The sequence below is a fragment of the Uloborus diversus genome, chromosome 5, assembly GCF_026930045.1.
Source record: "Uloborus diversus isolate 005 chromosome 5, Udiv.v.3.1, whole genome shotgun sequence".
Classification (NCBI taxonomy): Eukaryota; Metazoa; Arthropoda; class Arachnida; order Araneae; family Uloboridae; genus Uloborus; species Uloborus diversus.
In genome coordinates this window covers 52,944,310-52,957,854 of record NC_072735.1, presented here as the reverse complement: position 1 = coordinate 52,957,854, position 13,545 = coordinate 52,944,310, and the positions used below count along the sequence as shown (strand labels likewise).

General features: G+C 32.6%; 1 protein-coding gene across 1 annotated transcript in view; it reads left to right on the top strand.

The window, feature by feature from the left end:
* Positions 1–13,226, top strand: part of LOC129222452 (uncharacterized) — a 114,559-nt gene extending 101,333 nt beyond the window's left edge. The window contains exon 16 of the mRNA XM_054856966.1: positions 13,109–13,226. Within this exon, the coding sequence (XP_054712941.1) occupies positions 13,109–13,138 (30 nt within the window). The 3' untranslated portion in view covers positions 13,139–13,226. The remainder of the gene's footprint in view (positions 1–13,108) is intronic.
* Positions 13,227–13,545: the final 319 nt, after the last annotated feature.

Genomic DNA, 13,545 nt, shown 5'->3' with positions numbered 1-13,545 from the left:
TGAAATTGAATTAATTTTTTTACGGTATTTATTATCAACACTTGATCTGAACAGATCTTCGTGAAATATTTACTATTTTTCTGCAACATTGTTGAAGACAATATCGATTTAAAGAAAATCGAACAATACACATAAACTAATTACGGTGAAAATAATGAAAATAATGAAATGTGAACATTATTGTTTTTTTTTAAATCAACTGGCAAGACCTGATACTAAATTAGTGCTAAATTAGTGTTTGGAGCTACGATGACACAAACCAGACATTAATATTAAATTTATAAACCCAATCTTTTTGTGCCAAAGGTTAAACATAAGCTATAATGAAATCCTGCTAGCCATATTTTATTTCCTAGGGCAATATGAAATCAAAAATTAGTTTTAAATATTTTGAAAAATCTCTTCTGAGCAAGAGATGCGCTGAAAATGTATTGTTCTACAGTTAAATTTACTGTTCGGAACAGTTTCGCCAACTCTTATGTATAAGGATTTTAAATGCTTCAAAAGTACGTTTCACTAGGTTAGAGTGAAATTGCAACATCTTCTTTTTAGTACAGAGCATTAAAAAAGGAAGTATTTAAAAACAATTCGAAAAATCGCAATGCTGGCAATTGAACTTTTAAAAACGTAAGAATCGATATTGGATAGATACGGCTTCTTCAAATCAAATCCCAGCTTAATAACATAGTGACTAAAAAAGGACCTTCATATGGTTAAAATGGCATAAAACACAAATTGCATGAAACCAAACACTCTTTTAGCCGATGGCCGTTTTTTTTTCAAGGAAACCTTATAAAATGTAAGTTCATCACGATGTCACAAAATGACATTTGCTGTGACGTCCTTCCTATTTTACCAAGAGACCAATCACAAATCGATTTTTGTAATGAAATCACATGAAATATTTCATAAATGTTACAACTTGACTTCTGTGAGACGTCACAACTCTTTCAATTTGTGACTGTGATCGTGACTCGCAGTGACGTTCTTACAACTTTTCCATTTCTTGTATTCTCACAGCAGTCATTCATTAAGAAACAACTGCCGAAAAAACTAAGCTTGATGTTTTCTCATAAATAGAACCACCATATTAGTAGCTTTAACATAAATAAAGAGTTTAAATTAGTGGTATTATAACACAAGTTGAGTTTATAACGTTTATCTTTAGTTTTGTTTGTCTTGTCTGAACTAAATCACGAGTACGATCCTTTTACAAGGATCTACTCAAAGCAGTAAAAATACATGCTTCTGAATTTTGCAATTTCAAATCAAAATGGCCATTGTACACAAAACAACAAACAGCATGAAGTAAAACCTACAATTACTACAAAGTCAAATCAAAGATTAGTAAAAACGCAAGTCGACTTTCAGATGAAGCCATATCAGTCATGAAAAGGAGCCAAACTGAAAATGAGTATGAAATCAAACCGACCTTGAGGGAAAAACCAAATTAACTAAGAGTATGAAATTAGTCTACCACGAGTGAAAAATGAAATCAACCCAAGAAGATTAAATTAAACCAATCAATAGCGTGAAATTAAATCAAGGAGTAGAATATCAAACCAACTTAGTCAAAAGATACCACGAGTGAAAAATCAAATCAAGAAGGAGTAAAATATCAAGCCAATTTGGTTAAAATTAGTTTTCGGAAAAAACATTCAAAAGAAAAAATGATACTTAAATTTTTAAAGATAATGTGAATGATACGAGTCTAAAACTGTTAATTTAAAATTTCTAATAGATGTAAATTTAATAATTTTCATCCCTTCCTTTTTTGGTTTTGTTCTTGTAAATTGAAGTATTTTGTATTTTTATGCTCCCTGAAAGTTCATTGAACTTTCATCTTAGAAATATTCCGAAAGGAAATGCCCAAGATTTCGAAGGATAAGCATTTATCTAAAAGCCTTCAGAAGAAAAACCGAAATTTATGCCGCATATTGAGATCAAGATAAAACATCGAGAAATCCAGTCATGCACGCCTTTTTAATACTGGCTTCGAATTTGAAATTAATGGATCTAAAATCAATAGCGTATATATAAGAGAAGAAATATACCGATAAACCCCCGTTTCATATAAATCGAAGGTATTATGTTGTACTCTATGGATCTAAGCTCACATCTTTCTTTACTACAACTCTGTTTTAAAAAGATATTAAGAAATAAATACTTGCAAATAAGAGTTTTAATGGCTGTAGTTTAAAAGCTAGAACATATATTTTACAATTGGGTGGTTCAACCTGACGTGTAATTTTTTTTTCTTGGCAATAGCATTTTTTTTAACTTAAAGTGAAAAAAAGTTTTACAGTTTGGCAAATATTATAGTTTTCCCCAAATCAAGAACCAAGCAGCACCAGATGCTGTCTGAGTTATCTAAGTTTCGGTTTAAAACGTGTTTTGAATTTTTTGTTTTGCCCACTAGTTTTTTAATTTTGTAATTGTGCTTGTACTTTTGCTTTATGTAGTGCAACATTTTAAGAAATCGGGAAACTGTCAAAAAAGCTCGACGCACAACTAGCAATGGCCATAAATATCAAAATATTGCTGGAAGTAGCGTCTTACGGGTGTGAGGATGCAGAGGAAGCTATCCACTCCAAGTGACTCATCTGGGGGGGGGGGGGGTCACTCAAAGTGGATTTAAGAGAATATATGAAAAATAACGATTAAATTCTGATAACTTTGCTCAATATATATATATATATATATATATATATATATATATATATATATATATATATATATATATATATATATATATATATATATATATATATATATCCTAAATCATGTTTATTTTAGCAAAGTTCAACGAAAACAGAGAAAAATATTGAGGGGGAGAGCAGTTGCTTACGCATACGGAGCAAATGTACATAAAATGAATTCGTTATTTTTAGTTGTCTTTCAATTTCAAAGGTAGCGACACCACAAAAATAAAAATTAGTTGCTTATAAAAATAGTGCGAACTTCATGTTTGTATTAAACTAGCGGTACCCGCACAGCTTTGTCCGTAGTAGAAAATTAAAAGGTCATTTGATTAGCCTGTATATTTACAAATAATGGATGATGAATTTCTCACCAATTGGCTATGTTTATTCACTCTTCCCATGTTACAGTTCCACGTCATGACAATTTCGTAATTTAATCGTCCATCTTATGATAATTTTGCTCCGGAAAATTTTCTTAAAATTGAAATAGAAAAAGAACAAAATCGGATTTTCGAAAAAATCGCTTCGAGGCGCCCTCCCCATGCTTCAAACTAATTCTGTGCCAAATTTCGTGAAAATCGGTCGAACTGTTTAGGCGCTATTGTAAAATTAGAATATTCGTAAGCTTAATTCTAAGCTTTCTATGAAATAAAACGTCGTAAATTCCGTTTTCGGCTTTGTTAATTTACTCACTGTTCGAATTACATCAATCGTTACGGTTACAGTTACAGTCATATTCTCGCGCTCGAACTATTCAACGTTGCCAATGTTATTTTGTAAAGGATTGCTTCAAAAGATAACATTCGTCCATCCTGACTTAATTATCATCCTCGATAAGATCTGCATATTTAACGGGAACTTTTCTGATGCGTCCAGACCTTCTGGGTGTAAACTCCTCTCCGTTCTCTTCTTCGCCATCTTCTAAACATTTCCATCCCTTCAGTTGACTGGCGTGAGCGGTTGTTGAGTAAAAATGTCCTCTCTCCTTTGGTCCAATCTGGGAAACACTATGAATATGACTTTGTAGAACCTCAGTCACCATTAATGGTCCACGATATTTCGGCTGAGTTTTAGTTGGTTCACCAGTACAGATTGGTAATCTTCTCACCACAACTATTTCGCCTTAATCGAACTTCTTAGTTTTACATTTCCTTTTTCGTAGTACTGCTTAAATTTTTGTTGATTCTCTTCTATTGTCTTTAGTGTATCAGCTTGTACCTTTGCAGGATCCTCCCAATTATCAGCATCTTCATCAGCACGCATCCTCAAAATTCCATCGTTACATCTGGGGGAATATACGTGCAACATTTCAAACGGTGTTTTATCAGTTGTGTTGTTTACCGTATTATTTAAGTTTCTTTCGCATTTCTTGATGTTTTTGTCCCAATCTTTGTGTCAGGATGCGTCATACTTGTCGTAATTACGTGCAAGACAGTTCTATTAACTCTCTCAACCATTCCGTTGTCCTGGGCTCGTTGAGTAGAAGTTGGTGTGTGCTTGATACCGTTTGATTTACAGCACACTTCAAGTGCATGTGACGTGAAGCAAGGAACTTTATCACTTATTATTCTCTCAGGAAGTCCAAATTCTTCTAGAAATTTTAGAACACATTGAGTAGAAGTGTTCTTAGTCAGATAGTGTCTTACAAAACGAGGAAAATTGTCGACTATAACAAGTAAATGAACGTTTCCTTTTGAACTTTTTACGAATGGACCTTAGTGGTCAAGATGAACTACGGCAAATGGTCTTTTTCCTGGTTTGATGGGATGTAAAACTCCTTGTTGTTTTCCACGGGCGTTTTGTTGACCAAGCATTCGAAACACACCGCTATGATGCTTGATATATCTCTTCATTGACGGAAATCAGAAAAACTCTTCTATTTTTGCGACTGTTTTGTCAACAGAAAAATGTCCCATTAAGTCGTGAAACTTCACTTTTAGACTTTTTCTCATGCTTCTGGGCACTATGTATAGCAATTTAGTCCTTCCTTTGTCTTGAACCTTACGGTACAGCTTTTTATTCTTGTATTCAAAATCTTTTATCCGTCGATTATCTTCCTTTGTTCTATTGTAAATCTCTGTTTCAAATATTTTGATGAGCGCTCTAGACTCTTCATCAGCATGTTGCATTACCATTACTTTCTCATCCTCCGTGAATGTTTGCAAAACTTCAAAATTGTTTTCAATCACTGTCTGTAACGTATCACCTTCAAGTACTGAACTTAAAGAATCGACATCAGCCATCTTGGTTCCAGGCCTAAATTTTACATCTAAGTTGTACTCTTGTATGAAATTGCTCCATCTTGCACTCTTAGGATTACTAGTATTCTTCGAGTTTAAATAAACCAATGCCTGACAGTCAGTTTTAACTGTAAACTGAATACCTACGAGAAACTGGCGTAATTTATCTAATGTCCGAACAATAGCCATAAGTTCCAATCTACTTGAATGGTACTTTGCCTCAGCAGTAGGGTGTATCGAAAAAAACTTTTTTTCGAAATTTATTTTGTCATGTTGATAAAACGTTGCCCCTACCGACCCACATACTATACAAAAAAATTCATTCAAATCAAAAATTATTTAGGTGTCCCGCAAGAGGCCTAAAATTTATAATTTTCTTCAAAAAAAAACTTTTTCTGAATTTTTTTTAAATAACAGAAAAAATGCTAAACTTTTTTCAAGTTGAAAATTATGAGTAATAAAGCCGGGAATTATCGTCAAATAAAAGGTCTTGCTCTCATGCGGCATTTAGGTTCCCGCGTAGAACGCAAAAATAAGGATATTTTAACGTTCAAGTTAGAATTTTCAATATAAATGTATCTGAATGAAATTCTGATCACAAAATTTTATGTCATCATTTCAATAATGTTAATAGACTGCAGCTACGAAAATTTGTAAGAATAAAGCTAAAAATCTGTTTTAATTGATTGAGGGAGATGAAACATATGTCGCCAAGGAACGTAAACAAAAAGAAAATATTTCACTCACTACTTACATTTTTTTCAATATTGCTTTCTGTTTCGCAAAATATTCATTTGATTACTCTATGTTACAGAGTGACGCATGATTTACATAATTCCCATGCATATTTTCATATTTATGCAGAAAGCATTTCATATTCAATTATAAATTTTTTTAGAATACTTTATTGTGATAGCGATTGTATTACTAAATACGTGAATGTTTCTAAGATAGTGGACGGGAAAATTTAAAGGATGACGTTCTCGTCTAAATATGAGTCTATGATAATGTTAAAACTTAAATTTTTCAATTATGTTTACTTCGTTATGATACTGATAATTCAGACCTTATTTATCGAACCTAATAAGAGTTTTTAAAATTCATGCGGATTTGATACAATGTATTGAAAATTTTGACTACTGTAATCTTATTCCTTACGTTCTTTCTTATATATTTGTTCAATTTAAAGAGAAAAAAGAGCGTTAACATGGAAAACAAAACTTTTGATTTCTTCTTTGATCAATGTTAATATGTTTGGTGAACTACTGTTCTCAAAATAATAGCTTTAGTATGCTAAGAAATATAAATTAAAGTGATTTTCATTGGGAAATTTTCTCTGAGTCAACCTTTTTCGGTCATATGACAAAACCAGTGACTGGGCTTTCTATGGTTGCGTTTGACGAACCGTAACCGCAGCGTTCTAAGATCAACCGGTTACCGCTCTAAGCTGTTGATTGGAGTACATGATCATTGTCACGTGATCAACTAACCGGTCGCTACAGGTCGTGCTCGACGAACGTAAGCTATGTAGGAGGTGGTGGTTAAACCCGTTAGCAATTTAAATTATTTTCGAAAACTTTAATGTACTCACGTCACTATCGTTGTAGACGCTGTTTATCCCACTTCTGAAGTGTAAAATTAGAACATTCGTAAGCTTAATTCTAAGCTTTCTATGAAATAAATCGTCGTAAACAAAAGGTTCCGTTTTCGGCTTTGTTTATTTACCTACTGTTCGAATTACAGTAATTGTTATGGTTACAGTCACAGTCATTTTTGCGCTCGAAATATTCAATGTTGCCAATGTTATTTTGTAAAGGATTGCCTTGAAAGATAACACTATGCGCGTCATAGAGACATCCCGACAGAGATCCAAACTTTGAGCTTTATTATTAGGAAAGATAAAGATATTAACTTTTTTTTTTTTTTTTTTGAATGGTGAGGGGGATGACACCTCAAATTACCATCTCTGGTGACACCCGTGCAAGGAACGCAATTGCTGCCGGCATAGATTTTGGTTTTCTCCCTTTGTAAAGACATTGATGTGACGATGCTTTGTCTATGTTTAATCATTTACGGAAGATATTTTATTAAAAAAAATCTCTTTTTTGAATCTTTTTCAAAAGAGCTTTCAATTGTGGGGGCCAGTCATCTTTTTACTGTAGCACCAATGCAAAAGGTTTTTCCCTTCTAAAACAAAAAAGATAATCTGCCCCAAACACTGGAAGTAATCGAAGTTTGGTAGAGAAATTTCAAAGCCGTTCAAAGAACATTAGTAGTAGGATTGAACAAAACAAATAAGGCTTCGAAACGTTGTGAACTTGGTGAGTTTTGGTAATTTTCCCTCGCAATGAGTTTTCAATTTTAGATGTTCAACTAAAATTTCTAAAAAACTGTTCAAAATTCAAGTAAGAAGTTATTCAAGTTGAATAATCAAGATTAAGAATGCAGATTATTAGAAGTGACCTCGATAGAAAATTTTTCTTTCATGTTACATAGAGAGAGGAATACATCACAGTGGGTAGGGGAAATTGTTCACCATTTTAAAAACGTATTTATTATGCTTAAAAAAACAACCATTTTCATTTTTGTAGTCACATTTAGACGATTGCGCTGCAATCGGAGGTTTTAGTTCTATTGTTGAAAAGTACTGGAGAGTACGTGCACTAATGACATAAGTGCTATTTTTAGTGGGGCATTTAAAATATTAATGAAAATAAAAACATTTTGTAATCAACTCTGTTTAAAGCATACCAGATTAAAATTTAAAAACAAAGGTTCGATTTTTTAACTTTAATGAATTTTTGAATTACATTTGTTACATTTTTAACTAATATCTTTATTGTCCAGCTTTATACTTATGATGTGAAGATTATGTGAGGAGATTCAGAAAATGGTTTAAATTTCTTCAGTAATTTTAAAATTTAAATATGTAAACTACTTAAGGTTTTCCTTTCAAGATTTGTTCAATTTAGTTTATCTATTATGTAACATCGATTGTAATAGTAATTTAAGTATGAAAGTACCTAAAAATATATATATATATATATATATATATTTTTTTCTTACAGGCAGTTTTACTACAGCGTAACTTTTTGTAATATGTTTGATGCGGAAGTTCTGGTTTTCTCCTCCTTTTTTTTTTTTTTTTTTTTTGTCATCACTTTTAGAGTTCTTTGCTGTTCAGTCGATAACTTTCCGTACCGAAAGATCTTAAAGTTTTGGTATACATCTCATATTTCTGTCAAGTATAGTAGAATAAACAATCATTTATAACCTACACTTTGAGGTGTAAATTTTCGTTGTACATTTCTACTCATAATTTTCGCTCAACCGTAAGATACCTTCTCTGAAGTTGAGGCCAATGAACTTTTAAAAGTTTATTCTAACGCTTTTTATGTTGGTAATAAACTGATTCAAACCTATACATCTTTTAGTTTTGAAGCAATGGGCTCAGAAGTGATATTGTTAAGGAAGTAAAAATTTTGAGTAGAATATTTTTGTTACTTCCCACTCTTACTCTTTCACATGTTTAATGTAAACTGACCAGGAAGTGTTTTCAATCATAAAATATGACTTAAACTTCAAACTTTTGTTGACTGTTAGAATGATCTTGCATTTTTCATTCCAGTTCTTATAACTTTTAGTGCAAAATATCCCAACAAACCACTTTTAAGCTTTATGTGCACCTATCGTTTTAGTTAAAGCAAAGACATCATAAAGATTTTATGACTGTTTGTTTCATATAAATTGAAATTTCCTTTAAAAATTCCAAAGAAAGATTCATTTTCAACGTCGATCAAGGAGTGGTGGTTATTTACAAATAATGGAAAGGGGAATTTGGAGCTTTAAAATAATATCTTCTCTATGGGAAAATAAAAAACAATTATTTATGTGATTGAATCCTTCAGTTGAGCTTCATACATACAAAAAAATATTCGTACACGATGAGTTTCTGAATCATTTAAAATGCATTTTTTAAATTTTTATGATGCACTAATGAAGCATTTTTAATACAATAATGAACTACTTTATTACGTTTTTTTATATTTAAAAACTAGACATTGCTTCCCTTCTTCAACATTTTAACGAAGCAATTGCCAGTTTGGTGATATTTTGATGGATGAAATCGTAACCCTAATTTCAGTGGATTAACCCTAAACTCCAGTAGATAACGTTCATAGTTGATCTCTTTTTCGTTTCTTCCTTCCCTTGAAACGACACAACCTTACCAGTAAAACGGTTAAAATAACGGATCGAGTTCAGCCTTATCACAATAAAGCCTTTCCCTGCACGTTAAACACTACCAAAACACATTATCAAATTATCAAGACGTGGCGCGAGTTTCATTGTTCAAATACGCGGGTTACTCGATCATCAACTATTATTTATATGAGAATAAGGATTTTCCCTTCTTTTTCCTAAAATTAGTCTTACCAGTAAAACAGTTAAGTTACCGGATCAAGTTCAGCCTTGTCAAAATAAAACATTTCCTTGCATGTCAAATATTACTAAAAAAAACTTATAAATAACTTACTGAAGTTTTGGTACTTCAGCAATGAAATAATGCCGTTACGCATGCTATGGCGCGAGATTCACTGTTGGTGACGTCAGAGCGTTACTCGAGCAGTGATATTTTGCATAATATATATATGAGGATGCAAAGTGATGCTTCATGCTGTGAATTTGTTTTTATTTAATATTTTAAAAATATATTATTATCGTAAGATAAAATACAAACTTAAGAAATAGGGTTTAGGTAGTATGGTCACGCTCTGGATAATTCAATCAGGCTCACAAGTTCTATTGTAATTGAAGGATTAACCTTTATGTGTGTTAAAATACCGTATAATGTATCTGAAAAATGTGATTTCTAAAATTGCGATAAGTTATATTAAGTTTTGACTGATGAAACATCGCTAAAGTAATTACCTTTTAAACTCTTTATCGGGTGGGGATTAAGAGTAATACGTATTACTATTTTCCAAAATGACTTTTGAATTATGTCCTTTTTAGCCAAGTCTTCACCAAAAAGCACTTACTTTTCTTTGAAAAATAAGAAAATTGTCCTGCTTGCGTTATTGCATTTCGAGCTTGCGTAAAAATGAGATTGCAAAATCCAAAAAGAAAATACGTAAATATATAATACAAAAAATACCCCTGTTGTTCATAATTAAATATAATTTGAAGTTAGAAGCATAGAATTTGTGTTGGCTGAAATGTTTTCCTGCTAGATTTTAAAGTTCAGCACCAAAAATGCTGACATATAAAGGAATAAAAATAATAATAACGATAACTTCGACACTATACTAGGTTCAGACGTATTCTCTTTGCGCTTGGAAAGGTGTCTACCTACAACTCGTGACATGGAAAATATCCAAGTAAAACGATGTTTTACAGCGGATTGTAAAACATCTCTGAGTGAACTTCAGCTCTTTATAGTCGCATTATTCATAATTAAATCACATAAAAGGAGAGAAAATCCTCACGAATAAGTTTATTAAAACAATAAGATAAGGCAAAAAAAAAAAAAAAAAATAGGAATTTATGTATGGGGGTTTCAAATGAAAAGTGAACCTGTGCGATTGCGTCAGAATGTCCGCAGTTTTAACCATGCCACCAGACTGGAATATGTAGAGAAATAGTAAGTTTGGCCTGCTTACGGCATTCAACAATGAAATCTAGATGCATTCAGGTCCGAACAATGATTGGGGTAAGGTTTCTGATTGTAGAAGATGAACGTACAGTGGACTTAAATGGATGAAAGGGGACAGTCAACGGCGATCACTATTGAAGTTTAACAGCAGTTTATATTTGATGCATAAGTTTTTGGGAAGGTTGTCAAACGATGTCAGAAACACACTGGACCAAGCGAACATCATGATTACCAATTTAAAAAAGTTCAGAACCGTTTGCACATCTACCGCATAGTCCACACTTGTCTCACGCAAAGCGTGTCTTCTGTCGTCGTAGTCGAACCACGTGACCAGATTGGTGCTTTAGGTTTTCCTAACCAAATGATCAGAATGTACCGTACTTAGCAACATTTGTTTCTCGACTCAAATCCATCTGAGTTTTGGCAGCAATGGCAAGAATACTTTAAGAATTAGAGCAATACGGGGGTAACATTTCCATTTCCATTCAGACGATAAAGGGAAGGAAAGTATGCAGGTCTTCCTCGAGAATCAACCATAATCTTTCAGCATCAAAAACTGCCCCCCGAAGATTTCTTTTAAATTCAACTTGTCAATTTTTGATTTGGGCAACTGTTATACAGACATCTTTTTTCGGGATTTCAAGAAATAACCTTTTCTATGCAGAAGACGTCAGTTTTTCTACATTGAAAAAGGGGTCATTCCTTCTAACGCCAAAACATAAATAGGAAATAATTTGAAATTTTTTCCATCATTAAATTAGTAATTATCAATTTAGTTTCAGCACAAATGTATTGTTTTACTCCTAATGAAAGTTTTCATTCTTTCATAAACTTCTGAAAGAACTGCTTGTTGAGCAAAAGTATACCACGGTACGATCACTGAAGTTCTCATCGATACCATATTTACAACCATCATAATAGATTATCCAACCATTCATTTTGTATACTTGAAAACCCTCAGTATACCCCGTATCCAGAAAGTATATTAATATGGAGACCTGATTCTCAGAATTAAGATTGGAACAGGGTTTAAAAATACATCTTCGGAAAAAAAACACACCCACACATTTTAAAGAAACCACTAGAGCAAGAGAAACTAAGCAAACTGTCTTTATGGATAACACGGCATAGAAGATACTTTAAAGTCAATCACAAAGGCTATGAAAATTAAGATCTATGAAGAGCAGGGTTGTCAAACTTGGAGAAACAATTTGAGGAGCATCTGTGGTGAGTTTGAGGTGCATTTTGAAATTTTGCGGAGCAGCTCGGTATTTTGCATAAAATTACAAACACAAAATTAAAAACACTTATCTAAAATGGTTTTTAAGCTTTGATAATCATTTTGAGCACTAGCATAACAATAAAAAACAGTTCTTCACACTATGTCATGCTAGAAAACGCTCGGCCCGGAAATGCGGAGCATTTTTTTATTTTTTTTTGGAGCTGCGGAGTTTCGTTATTCTTGCGGAGAAACTCCGCAAATTGTGGAGCAGTTGGTAACCGTGTTGAGGATACAGTAAGACGAGATTAAAGAACCTAAAAAGAATAAAAGTAACGATTTGATGACTTAAAGTGCAATACAGATTGCTTTGTAGTAGAGTGGTTAGATATTCATGGTTCCACATGACTTATAGTGCCAAGAGATTACGCGGATTAGAACTTTAACAGTGGCAATTATGTATTTACATCGAGTACAATAGTGATAAATGCCATCAATTTTTATACTCCTTTATGTAGTCATTAGCATTGTGCGCAGTTAGTTTCCAAGGATGTGGAAGTCGTAGGACACCTACTGCAGGGAGTGTCCTGCTCATAGTCCGAATGGAGCTCTCTATAATGCCGCCAGAGTCTCTGGAACAGCTTTGGAGCGAATGCAGCGAAGTGGTTCTTTCATATTGAAAATTAAGTCTAAATCATATCACTTTATGACTTATTGACCTTGTGACTTACTTAATTCCGAACATGAAAGAATCACTTCATGTTATTTTATGTATTTATGCACCTCATGGTATTAGCTTTAGAACTGTTCGAGAAGTTCTTTTGGCAGAGGTCCATTCGAAAGATCAGCAGGACAGAAACTGCTACAGGTTTTCTACGTCTTCCCCATTGTTGAAAACGGGTTGTACACTATACTACACTGAAGTACTGTAAAACTTGGTTGAATTTACCACTTTTGTACTAGATGTAAGTAAAGAGTGGCCACTATTAAAACTCCAATTTTCGCAGGTAGCTTATTATAGATACAAACGAAATAGTAACAAGAGGGGTCAGTTACTCGATGTTTTAATGTTTCGAAAGATAATATGACACACGTGTGAATATGCATTAGAACAACTTAGGATTTTTAATCAACTTTACGTGCCGTAATTTTTCATGCATAAAAAAAGCTTAAATAGCACACAAAGCAATTTTCTCTTTGCAGAAATTTGTTTATTGTAAGTTTAAAATTTAAATTCGTAACGAAAAGATTAATTAATTTTATTTTTTTAAATTGTTTTCTTTCCTTCTTACAGCAAAATAAAGAATGTCTGAAGGAAGAATAGTTGAAAATCCACGAGAAAATGAATAGAGACTTTATATTATTTAAGTAATTGATGCCAAATGTTGTAAGCTTCATGTAATAAAATTTCATAATATGAAAGCTGACGTTATACGTGTTATACTTCCTTATATTTTAGTCTATTGGAATCGTTTACGAATATTGCTGTTCATTTACAGAATTCACAAATAGCAATTAACAAAATGACGATGTCAAGCACAAAACAAGATTACTATCGATTAATACCATGTACAATACTTGGATCATTATTTTACTAAATATTTTTATTTATAGAGGTTAGCTTTGTTATGGGTTTAGGCGACCTTAAAAAGATACAATTCAAGCTAATGCACATGTAATTAACATACCATGATCACACATATACACAAAGATAAATGGTGAGACTAAATA